The sequence below is a fragment of the Bison bison genome, unplaced genomic scaffold (genome assembly GCF_000754665.1).
Source record: "Bison bison bison isolate TAMUID 2011002044 unplaced genomic scaffold, Bison_UMD1.0 scf7180017864303, whole genome shotgun sequence".
Taxonomy (NCBI): domain Eukaryota; kingdom Metazoa; phylum Chordata; class Mammalia; order Artiodactyla; family Bovidae; genus Bison; species Bison bison.
The window spans coordinates 2851298-2864542 of NW_011494875.1; the positions used below are offsets into that span (position 1 = coordinate 2851298).

The following is a 13245-nucleotide window of genomic DNA, read 5'->3' on the forward strand; positions in this document are numbered from 1 at the left end:
TTTGTATGGTTTTGCTTTTGTGGTCCTTGTCTGAGGAGACACATCTCCCCAAATACTGCTAAGACCTAAGTCAAAAAGCATATTGCTTATATTTTCTTCTAGGAGCTTTATGGCTGGCTTCAGGTCTTATACTTGTCTTTAATCCATTTTGAGTTTACTTTTGAATATAGTGTGAGAAAATGGTCGAGTTTCTTTTTTTTTTTTAACATGTAGCTGTCCAGTTTCCTCAACACTGCTTACTGAAGAGATTGATACTATATATGGAAAATTCTAAAAACTCCATCTAAAACTACTAGAACTAATAAATATAGTAACGTTGCAGGATACAAAATTAACATCCAGAAATCTGTTGCATTTCTATACACTAATAACAAACTCTCAGGAAGAGAACTTTAAGAAAAAAAATCCTATTTACAAATGCATCAAAGTGAATAGAAGACCCAAGTATAAATTTAACCAAGGAGGTGAAAGACTTGTACTCTGGAAACTATATGACACTAGTAAAAGAAACTGAAGACAACAAATAAATGGAAAGATATATTGTGCTCATGGATTAGAAGTTAATATTGTTAAAGTGTATGTACAAATAAATGGAAAGATATATTGTGCTCATGGATTGGAAGAGTTAATATTGTTAAAGTGTATTTGCTAATCATGGCAAACTACAGATTCAATATAATCCCTATCAAAGCTTCCATCACCAGTCACATCCACAACTGGGCATTGTTTCTGCTTTGGCTCCATCTCTTCATTCTTTCTGGAGTTATTTCTATACTCTTCTCCAGTAGCGTATTGGGCACCTACTGACCTGGGGAGTTCATCTTTCAGTGTCATATGTTTTTGCCTTTTCATACTGTTCATGGGGTTCTCGAGGCAAGAATTGGTCTGCCATTCCCTTTTCCGGTGGACCACATTTTGTCAGAACTCTCACCATGGTCTGTCTTGTTGGGTTGCCCTACATGGCATGTCTCATAGTTTCATTGAGTTAGACAAGGCTGTGGTCCATGTGATCAGTTTGATTAGTTTTCTGTGATTGTGGTTTTCATTTTGTCTGCCCTCTGAGGGATAAGGATAAGAGGCCTATGGAAGCTTCCTGATGCGAGAGACTGACTGTGGGGGAAACTGGGTCTTGTTCTGATGGGTGGGGCCACACTTAGTAAATCTTTAATCCAATTTGCTATTGATGGTCAAGGCTGTGATCCCTCCCTGTTGTTTGACCTGAGACCAAACTATGGTGGAGGTAATGAAGATAACGGCGACCTCCTTCAAAAGGTCCAGTGCACACACTGCCACACTCAGTGCCCCCGACCCTGCAGCAGGCCACCACCAACCTATGCCTCCGCCGGAGACTCCTGGACACTCATGGGCAAGTATAGGTCAGTCTCTTGTGAGGTCACTGCTCCTTTTTCCTGGATCCTGCTGTGCACAAGATTTTGTTTGTGCCTTCCAAGAATCTGTTTCCCCAGTCCTATGTAAATTCTGGTGGCTCTCTGGTGGGATTAACGGTGACCTTCTCCAAGAGGGCTTATGCCGCACCCAGGTCTGCTGCACCCAGAGCCCCAACCCCTGCAGCAGGCCACTGCTGACCTGTACCTCCACAGGAGACACTCAAACACTCAAAGGCAGGTCTGGCTCAGTCCCTGTGGGGTCTCCTGGTGTGCACAAGTTTTGTTTGAGCCCTTCAAGAATCTCTGGTGGGTATGGGGTTTGATTCTAAACATGATTTTGCCCCTCCTACCGTCTTGCTGGGGCTTCTCCTTTACCCTTGGTTGTGGGGTATCTTTTTTTGGTGGGATCCAACATTCTCCTATTGATGATTGTTCAGCAGTGAGTTGTAATTTTGGAGTTCTCTCAGAAGAAGATGAGTGCATATCCTTCTACTCCACCATCTTGTGGAGAGCTGTAAAGAACAATATTGCATAGGATCCTGGAATGTCAGGTCCATGAATCAAGGCAAACTGGAAGTGGTCAAACAGCAGATGGCAAGAGTGAACACTGACATTTTAGGAATCAGTGAACTAAAATGAACTGAAACGGGCAAATTTAACTCAGATGACCATTATATCTACTGCTGTGAGCAAGAATCCCTTAGAAGAAATGGAGTAGCCCTCATAGTCAGAAAAAAGAGTCTGAAATGCAATTCTTGGGTGCAATCTCAAAAACAACAGAATGATCTGTGTTCGTTTCCGAGGCAAACGGTTCAATATCACAATAATCCAGGTCTATGCCCCAGCCAGTAATGCTGAAGGAGCTGAAGTTGAACAGTTCTATGAAGACCTACAGGAACTTCTTAAACTAACACCCAAAAAAGATGTCCTTTTCACTATATGGGACTAGAATGCAAAAGTAGAAAGTCAAGAGATACCTGGAGTAATAGGCAAGTTTGGCCTTGGAGTACAAAATGAAGCAGGGCAAAGGCTTATAGAGTTTTGCCAAGAGAATGCACTGGTCATAACAAACATCCCCTTCCAAGAACACAAGAGAAGACTCTACACATGGACATCACCAGGTGGTTAATACCAAAATCAGACTGATTATATTCTTTGCAGCCAAAGAAGGAGAAGCTTTATTCAGTCAGCAAAAACAAGACCGGGAGCTGACTGCGGCTCAGATCATGAGCTCCTTATTGCCAAATTCAGCCTTAAATTGAAGAAAGTAGGGAAAACCACTAGACCATTCAGGTATGACCTAAATCAAATTCCTTACTATTAATCAGTGGAAGTGGCAAACAGATTCAAGGGATTAGATCTGATAGACAGAATCCCTGAAGAACTATGGGCAGAGGTTCATGATACTGTACAGGAGGCAGTGATCATGACCATCCCCAAGAAAAAGAAATGCAAAAAGGCAAAATGGTTGTCTGAGAAGGCCTTACAAATAGCTGAGAAAAGAAAAACACTGAAAGGCAAAGGAGAAAAGAAAAGATATATCTATCTGAATGCAAAATGCCAAAGAATAGCAAGGAGAGGTAAGAAAGCCTTCCTCAGTGATCAATGCAAAGAAATAGAGGAAAACAACAGAATGGGAAAGACTAGAGATCTCTTCAAGAAAATTAGACATACCAAGGGAACATTTCATGCAAAGATGGGTACAAGAAAGGACAAAAACAATATAGACCTAACAGAAGCAGAGATATTAAGAAGAGGTGACAAGAATACACAGAACTATACAAAAGAGATCTTTATGACCAGATAATCATGATGGTGTGATCACTTACCTATAGCCAGACATCCTGGAATGTGAAGTCAAGTGGGCCTCAGGAAGCATCACTAAGAACAAACCTAGTGGAGGTGATGGAATTCCAGTTGAGCTATTTCAAATCCTAAAAGATGATGCTGTGAAAGTGCTGCACTCAGTATGCCAGCAAATTTGGAAAACACAGAAATAGCCACAGAACTAGAAAAGGTCAGTTTTCATTCCAATCCCAAAAAAGGCAATGCCAAAGAATGCTCAAACTACCGCACAATTGCACTCATCTCACACGCTAGCAAAGTAATGCTGAAAATTCTCCAAGCCAGACTTTAACAGTACATGAATGGAGAACTTCCAGATGTTCAAGCCGGATTTAAAAAAGGCAGAGGAACCAGAGATCAAATTGCCAACATCTGTTGGATCACTGAAAAGGCAAGAGAGTTCCAGAAAAATATCTTCTTCTGCTTTATCGACTATGCCAAAGCCTTTGACTGTGTGGATCACAACAAACTGTGGAAAATTCTTAAAGAGATGGGAATACCAGATCGCCTTACCTGCCTCCTGAAAAATCTGTATGAAGGTCAAGAAACAACATTACAACTGAACATGGAACAGCAGACTGATTCCAGATCAGAGTATGTCAGGGCTGTATATTGTACCCTTCTTATTTAACTTATATGCAGAGTACATCATGTCAAATGCCAGGCTGGATGAAGCACAAGGTGGAATCAAGATTGCTGGGAGAAATATCAATAACCTCAAATGCACAGATGACACCACCCATATGGCAGATAGCAAAGAAGAACTAAAGAGCCTCTTGATGAAAGTGAAAGAGGAGAGTGAAAACGTTGGTGTAAAACTCAACATTCAGAAAGCTAAGATCATGGCATGTGGTCCCATCAGTTCATGGCAAATAGATGGGGAAACAATGGAAACAGTAAGAGAGGTTATTTTCTTGGGCTCAAAAATTCACTGCAAATGGTGATTGCTGGCATGAAATTGAAAGACACTTCCTCCTTTATGACCAACCTACACAGCATATCAAAAAGCAGAGACATTACTTTGCCAACAAATGTCCGTCTAGTCAAAGCTATGGTTTTTCCAGTAGTCATGTATGGATGTGAGAGTTGGAATATAAAGAAGGCTGAGTGCTGAAGAATTGATGCTTTTGAACTGTGGTGTTGGAGAAGACTTTTGAGAGTCCCTTGGACTGCAAGGAGATCCAACCAGTCCATCCTAAAGGAAATCAACACTGGAGATTCATTGGAAGGACTGATGCTGAAACTGAAGCTCTAATACTTTGGCTCCCTGGTGCAAAGAACTGACTCCTTGGAAAAGACCCCAATGCTGGGAAAGATTGAAGGGAGGAGGAGAAGGGGACAACAGAAGATGAGATGGTTGGATGGCATCACCGACTGGATGGACGTGAGTTTGAGCAAGCTCCGGGATTTGGTGATGCACAGGGAAGCCTGGGCTGCTACAGTCACGGGGTTGCAAAGAGTTGGACACGACTGAGCGACTAAACTGAACTGAACTATCAAAACACGCATGCTGTTTTTCACAGAACAGATTTGGTGTTTCTATACACCAACTCTTTTGAAAAATTCTTTGCCATGATCACTATGGTTCCTTATAAAGTAGGACCTTGTTGATTATCTGTTCTGTGTGTAGTAATGTGCATCTGCTAATCCCAAACTCTTAATGTGTCCCTGCACTATCTCTCCTTCCTCTTGGCAAACACAAGTCCGTTTTCTATGTCTGTATACACCACCAGCTCTTTAGTAGCAAGAGTAGAGGCCATGCATATCTATGTCTTGAACCCTTCCCAGCTGACATTTTTTGTGGAGCCTGAGTTAAGAAACACTTATCTGTTCTATTTTGCTTTATTTTTCTTAAATGAGCAGCCAATTTTCTCTATACATTTTGCTGAATAATCCAGCTCTCCATTATCGTTGGTGATACTTCCTTTATCATAAACTTAAAGGAATTTCTACTTTATATTTATTTAATTTTGCTAATCTGCCTTATCACACCATCAATTTTAATCTAATACCATAGCATTTTCATTTTTAAAGCATTATAAATTTTTTTAATCCATCACAGTAAGTTTTCTCTAATTATTCTAACATTAAAATTCATGCTCTTTTTCTACATTTATTCTTCCAGTAAAATTTTAGTCATTTCAATCAATTTTAGAAAAAATCGTCAATTTGAAATGTATTCTTTCATTCATTTGGATCCTTTCTGTGTCTTCAGTAAGGTTTTGAAGATTTATCTACATAAGCGTCTGCCTGCAATGTGGGAGACCTGAGTTCTATCCCTGGGTCGGAAAGATCCCCTGGAGAAGGAAATGGCAACCCACTCCAGTATTCTTGCCTGGAGAATCCCATGGATGGTGGAGCCTGGTGGGCCACATTCCACGGGGTCGCAAAGAGTCGGTCACGACTCAGTGAATAGTCTTCTAGTCTCTTCTCTCTAGGACTATCACTTGGTAGTTTTGTCCTTTTTTTCTTCGTTTTGTAGAATTGATGTATAGTAACTTCTGCATATTTTGCACTGTGTATATTTGTTTGTGTGTGTGTACACCTTGGTATATGGGTATAAAATTTATTTTCTTAGCCTTTCTTATGGCACATCAGTTGTATATATGATTTTGTTTCTTCTTTTTTCAGTTACCCTATTTGCATATATGCATCTGGCTAATGTGGCAGAATTTCAAGGACGTTGTGGATTATGTTGATTGCCAATATTCATGCCATTTTTGTGATTATAAAAAATTTAGCTTATAAATTTTAACTTATAAAAATAGTTTTTTCCTAAATATTTTTTTAATTGAGCACAGAGCAGTGTTCTTTTATGTTAGAAAGTTCTTCTCTACTACGTTTTTATTTTATTAGTTTTCTGTGCTTAATAGATTTCAGTTGCTGGGAGGTTGTCTCTCTTATTTGGTTTGGCCCAGCACTTGGATACATTAGTTTTTACGTTCTTATTCATACCTCTAATTTTTGTTTTGCTTTCCTTTTCCAACCTTGGTAACCTATCCTAAAATGTTTATTTTTCCCCCCTTTCCTGTATGTCTAGTTTTATAGGCAATACTTGAGTACTCCTTTCTATTCTGTTCTTTTCGTAGAACGTCAAAGCAGTGGCAAATACCCTGTGCTTACATTGGTTTCAGTTATAGGTGATAATCACAGCTGGTGACCACCAAGTCCATTTGTGCACAAGAGGTCTCTATGCTGTTTTGCCTATGAATTTTTTTTTAGTATTATTGGTCTGTGGCAAAAGATAAATACCTTGAAAATAATCAGATATCTCTCTTTGAGAACTCCTTTATGCCTCCTTTGCAATAAGATGTGTTTGGGAGGGAATATATCAAGTTGGAATATTAGAGACAGTAAACTTACATGCTTCTGTTTCAAATACAAACCATAGATGGGGTAAGACTTATACTTTGAGTCCTGTGAGTTTCTGGAAGCCCATAGTCCTTCACAATTCCCTGCTGCCTCCCATATAAGCTAGCTGGATTAGAGAGTATGAGATAGTTCTTTGTATCCCATCTGAACATGGATCTCTCTGTCATTTTTTTTTAAAATATAAAATCCGCAAGTATGATGCTTAGATTTATTTGGAATTTATGTTCTGTTTTGATGGTAATTATCTTTACTAAGTTTAACATTTCTATTCTCAGTCTTTAGATCTTTGGAACAGCCTTTCTAGCAATATTTTCTATTCACACTGCACCATCTCAGAAGTCAGAATTTATGTTTGCTATGTTTTTACAAATCATAGTGAAGATTATCTTAATATCTTCTCATCATGTTTTGTTTGAAGTGCTCTTATTTTTGACATGCCCAATAGAATGTTGTTTCCTTGTGGGCACTCAGCAAATATTAACTGAATTTTCAAAATGATTTTCATGGAAGAAGGAAACATAAACATTATTTAGCAGTTAGCAATGTTAGGGACCATTTTATTGCTTTTTAAAATATTATTATTACCTTTTTATTACAGACTATTTTGTATTGTCACTAAAATTTCTGAGATCTCTTCTAAACTTCTCCTGGTACCACTACTCTAAATAAAAAGGTAGACAGAAATGACATAGGGTCCCAAGCCAAGAAGGCTTTTCCACCTCATATTTATTTTATTTTGTTCCAGATACGACAAGCACTGGAGTCTGACTTTGTCTCATTTCTAACGAGTTAGGTTTGAATAGAAGTCTTAGTAGTCTTTGTCTCATTGCCTAACCTGAGCTTTGCAGCTTCTGCCATCTTGCTGTGTTCTGATCAGTGACACACACCAGGTTAGTTACCGCACAGAGTATACATTAGTCTACTGCTGCTGCTACTGCTGCTGCTGCTGCTGCTGCTGCTAAGTCTAGCGCAGCCATAATAAGATACTGCAGATGGCCTAAACAACAGATATTTATTTTCTCTCGGTTCTGGAGGCTGCAAGTCCAGGATCAAGGTACTAGCAGAGCTCAGTTTCTGGTGAGGCTTGTCTTCCTGGCTTGCAGATGGCCACCTTCTTGCTGTGTCCTTACATGTCTTTCCTCTGTGCTCTTGCAGAGAGAGAGACAGACAGACAGACAGTAGCAGAGACAGAAAGAGACACACAGAAAGAGATTTCTTATGTCTCTTTCTCTAATTAGGCCAACAGTCCTATGGGATTAGTGACCGATACGACCTCATTTGGACTTCCCTGGTGGCTCAGATGGTAAAGAATACACCTGCAATGCAGGAGATATGGGTTCAATCCCTGGGTCAGGAAGATCCCCTCTGGAGAAGCAAATGGCAACACACTCCAGTATTCTTGCCTGGGAAATCCCATGGCCAGAAGAGCCTGCTGGGCCACAGTCCCGGGGTCACAAAGAGTTGGACATGACTGAGAAAGTAACACTTATGATCTCATTTAACCTTAATTACCTCCCTAAACACCCCGTCTCCAAATATAGTCATGTTAAGGGTTAGGGCTTCAACATATGGATTTTGGTGGGGTACACAATTCAGTCTGTAGCACAGAGTTAATAGACTGCAAGGAAATTTTGAAGTGTTTTGGCCTTTAGGTTTTGTTCTAGCTGGGAACTAAGTGTTTTGGAAATAAAATACCCTAATTTTTTCCTAAGAGAATAAAGTAATTAATCGTATTTTGCATTTCATGATATCTGAAATGTTAAGTGTTCAAAGTTGGGTGGATTAACATGCCTAAAGCTAATCTATCTTGATTTTCGCAGCCAGAGATGCCTCTCTATTTAGTTAGAAAGCTGCCTAATGTGTGTGTGTCTGTGTGCATGAATGTGAGGGGGGAGGTATATGCAGATTGCTTGACTCTTGGTATGATGCATGTTTCTCTAAGAGGAATCATTAACAGTAATCCATTACGAAAACTGGGCTTACAGAGCAGTGAGCTGTGAATTCACTCATTTTGAGGCTTTCGGTTTAAATGAGATTTAAATTTCCTTCTTATAAAATCGCTTCTAGACGGTCCTGGAAAGTTTGGAAACCTATTTTGTTTGTTGTCTCTTAGTTATTTTGATAGGGCTGTGGAGGAATGGAGACAGTTCCACTGTGACCTTAATGACCTCACACACTGGATAACAGAAGCTGAAGAGTTACTGGCTGGTACTTTTGCTCCGGATGGTGGCCTGGACTTAGAGAAGGCCAGGATACATCAGCAGGTGAGTGCTTTCTATAAGAGGCTGGGGATGTGCTGAAAACTTGGCTTATTTAGTATGCACCATTTAAGACAGGTTTTAAAAGGAGGGGCCTACAGTATTAATTTTTCAGGGGTATACAGACAATCTGTCATTTTTGTTCCAGTTCTAGTTTTCAGTTTTAAAAGTCTAAGAAAAAAAGTCTTTCAATTTAAATTAGGAATTTAAAGAAATTTAAATAAAAATACTTTTTAGTGAAAAATATGAAAACAATTTTATTTTTAAAATTTTATATTCAGAACTTATAAAATTTTATACTCAAGACTCTATCAAGGACAAAAAGATATCTGTATACCTCACCTTTATTTTCTATAGTTAAACACTTAGAGATCTTACTTTTCTTTTTATCAATGACCATTATTATAAAAGTAAATTATTTTTGAGTTATATCAGGGCAGCTGCTCATGTAAGTCTAATTCAGTCTTGGGAAAATACAACACAATAGCTAAATCAGTTCTGCTGACAGTAATAGGACTTTAGAAATCATGGTTAAAATTTCAATTTACCCTTGTTGAGAATATTTTCTCTTTTATTAATTTTTAAAAATATATTTAATGTAGAAGGTTTATGAGGAGTTAGAGAATGCTTTTATTTTCTCATCAATATGTTAATACATTTTTCTTATTTTTAGGGTCGTAGAGAAGTACTTAAATTTGACTTTAAAATATCCTTTCTTAATCCATTGCTTAAAAATTTACAGATCAGTGAAGCAATGTCTCAATAAAATGCACATTGAGATTTACTTACATATGGTAGGACATAATAAAATATGAGAGTAGAGGGTTTAAACAGTTTTTTAAGAGACACTTTCAAGCCCGTGTTTAGAGGACAAGGAATTCACTTTAATCAAGCATTATTGATGCTTATGTGTCAATATAAAAAGCTGTTATTTATTTTATGTTATTAGGCTGTTCTCTTTCACTGTATTTTGCCTGATGACATTCATAAGAGTGGGTTAGATTTCAAAGTAGATTTCATTTAATCTGTTGATTGAAATGTAATTAAAGTGTTAAAAATGTCTTTTTTGTATACATAAAGTATCTTTCCAGGGCTTTGTTTCTCTAACACTTATATCAACACCACTCCGTGAAAATGGATTCACTGCCTCAGAACAGTTTAATTTAGCAGTGGAGTTAATCTTGAGTGGTTCTCTGTTACAGGAACTCGAGGAGGGGATCAGCAGCCACCAGCCGAGTTTTGCAGCACTAAACAGAACGGGGGATGGGATTATACAGAAACTCTCCCCGACAGATGGAAGCTTCTTGAAGGACAAGCTGGCAGGTTTAAACCAACGCTGGGGTGCAATCGCTGCAGAAGTGAAGGATCGGCGACCAAGGTGATTAAGCCGTAATAACTCAAGGGCACGGGGTGAGGGTATTTGGGCAGAACCTTTTGAGATACAAGATGATGAGTTCCAAGTTCTTTCTATCATTTGATACTAGGGGGAGGGTATGGCTACTCCAGTATTCTTGCCTGGAGAATTCCATGGACCAAGGATCCTGGTGGGCTATAGTCCTTGGGGTTGCAGAGTCAGACACGACTGAGTGACTAACATTTTCACTTTTTGCTCTCACATTACAACAGTTTTGTTGGCGTTTAAGACTTCCACTGTCCACGTTCTGTATTTTTGTGTTTTTCTATGTTCAAAAGGCCCACCATAGTCTAACTTTTCTACTCAGATATGTCAAAAAATCTTCATTCCTCTTTTTTTCTCACTGTTTATTATGACACAGCGACTTTGTGACAGGAATTTGAAGTAGGTGGAGGAACACTCTGGAATTTCTGGCTGAAGAAGGGGGTTTCAGGGCAAGCTTCTCCCTCCCTCTCTTCCTGACAGGGTCTTTGGGTCTTGATGAGGAATCTGTCTCACTGAGGAATTCCTGGTGTCTAAGGGTGCCCTGTGTCTTTCTACGTCAGTGCTGTGTACATAATGCAGTTCCTCATCTATATGACATAGTAAATATAACTTATTATTGTATTTTTATGTCAGATTATGTTGCATTGCCCCACATATTAATACTAGGGTGTCTTCTGGTTGCAAACATGTTTGATGACCAATGAATATAATACTCAACATTGCACATATTATTTCATGTATTACTTTACCCTTATTTGAAATTATGTTTGAGACATTCAGGATTTAATGGATGATTCCTATTTTGCTTAATACATTTCACCTTGAGAGGGTGAGTTAATGGTAGTTTTGTTTTAAAATCTCCGAGATATTTTTTCTGATAATTTTAACTCTGTAGATGATATATTATTTTAGTGATAAACTATTGTTTTGTTCAAGGCCAATCTAATACTTTATCAAGTTCAGTATTATAGCGTAACATAAAATATTGAACTTTGAGTATTTGGCTTGTGGCTACTTTTTAAAGATTTATTCTCTTTTATTGTAAAAATAATACATGCTTGTTGCAAAAAGAGCTTTTGCCTACTTTAGAAAAATTTTTATTTGTTTATTTATTTAAAATTTTTGGCTGTGCTGGGTCTTTGTTGTTCCTTGGCCAACTTTTCTCTAGCTGCAGCAAGCAGGGGCTACTCTCTAGTCGTAATGTGCAGGCTTTTTATTGTGGTGGCTTCTCTTGTTGCGGAGCACAGGCTCTAAGGACACACGGGCTTCAGTATTTGTGGCTCGTGGGCTTCAGAGTGAGAGCTCAGTATTTGTGGCACATGTACTTAGCTGCTCCATGGCATGTGGGATCTTCCTGGGCCATGGATGGAACTCGTGTTCCCTGCATTGGCAGGTGGATTCTTTACCGCTGGACCACCAGGGCAGACCTGGCAACTGTTTATAAGCTAACATCATCTTTTATTTCATGTGGTGTGGTAAAAGTCAAATCATAGTTTGTGTGTCTTGACGGAGAGGTTGCCATGTGGCAAAGACAGCATTTGACCTCATTTAATCCAACAACACAAGGGAAGACTCTACACATGGACATCACCAGATGGTCAACACTGAAATCAGATTGATTTATTCTTTGCAACCAAAGGTGGAGAAGATCTATACAGTCAGCCAAAATAAGACTGGAAGCTGACTATGGCTCAGATCATGAACTCCTCATTGCCAAATTCAGACTTAAATTGAAGAAAGTAGGGAAAACCACTAGACCATTCAGGTATGACCTAAATCAAGTTCCTTAAGATTATACAGTGGAAGTGAGAAATAGATTTAAGGGACTAGATCTGATAGAGTGCCTGAAGAACTATGGAATGAGGTTTGTGACATTGTACAGGAGACAGGGATTAAGACCATACCCATGGAAAAGAAATGCAAAAAAGCAAAATGGCTGTCTGGGGAGGCCTTATAAGTACTCATGAAAAGAAGAGAAGTGAAAAGCAAAGGAGAAAAGGAAAGATATAAGCATCTGAATGCAGAGTTCCAAAGAATAGCAAGAAGAGATAAGAAAACCTTCCTTAGCGATCAATGCAAAGAAATAGAGGAAAACACCAGAATGGGAAAGACTAGAGATTTCTTCGAGAAAATTAGAGACACCAAGGGAACATTTCATGCAAAGATGGGCTCGATAAAGGAGAGAAATGGTATGGACCTAACAGAAGCAGAAGATATTAAGAAGAGGTAGCAAGAATACACAGAAGAACTGTACAAAAAAGATCTTCACGACCCAGATAATCACGATAGTGTGATCACTGACCTAGAGCCAGACATCATGGAATGTGAAGTCAAGTGGGCCTTAGAAAGCATCACTACGAACAAAGCTAGTGGAGGTGATGAAATTCCAGTTGAGCTATTTCAAATCCTGAAAGATGATGCTGTGAAAGTGCTGCACTCAACATGCCAGCAAATGTGGAAAACTCAGCAGTGGCCACAGGACTGGAAAAGGTCAGTTTTCATTCCAGTCCCAAAGAAAGGCAATGCCAAAGAATGCTCAAACTACCGCACAATTGCACTCATCTCACATGCTAGTAAAGTAATGCTCAAAATTCTCCAAGCCAGGCTTCAGCAATACGTGAACCGTGAACTTCCAGATGTTCAAGCTGGTTTTAGAAAAGGTAGAGGAACCAGAGATCAAATTGACAACATCTGCTGGACCATTGAAAAAGGAAGAGAGTTCCAGAAAAACGTCTATTTCTGCTTTATCAACTATGCCAAAGCCTTTGTGTGGATCACAATAAACTGTGGAAAATTCTGAAAGAGATGGGAGTACCAGACCACCTGTCCTGCCTCTTGAGAAACCTATATGCAGGTCAGGAAGCAACAGTTAGAACTGGACATGGAACAACAGACTGGTTCCAGATAGGAAAAGGAGTACGTCAAGGCTGTATATTGTCACCCTGCTTATTTAACTTACATGCAGAGTACATCATGCTAACTG

At 39.0% G+C, this 13245-nt stretch overlaps 1 protein-coding gene across 1 annotated transcript in view; it reads left to right on the plus strand.

Moving 5' to 3' along the window:
• The window catches only part of UTRN (utrophin), a 558671-nt gene that overhangs the window by 232730 nt on the left and 312696 nt on the right, over positions 1-13245 (plus strand). Inside the window, exons 42-43 of the mRNA XM_010851494.1 lie at positions 8719-8869; positions 10066-10241. Of these exons, the coding sequence (XP_010849796.1) occupies positions 8719-8869; positions 10066-10241 (327 nt within the window). The remainder of the gene's footprint in view (positions 1-8718; positions 8870-10065; positions 10242-13245) is intronic.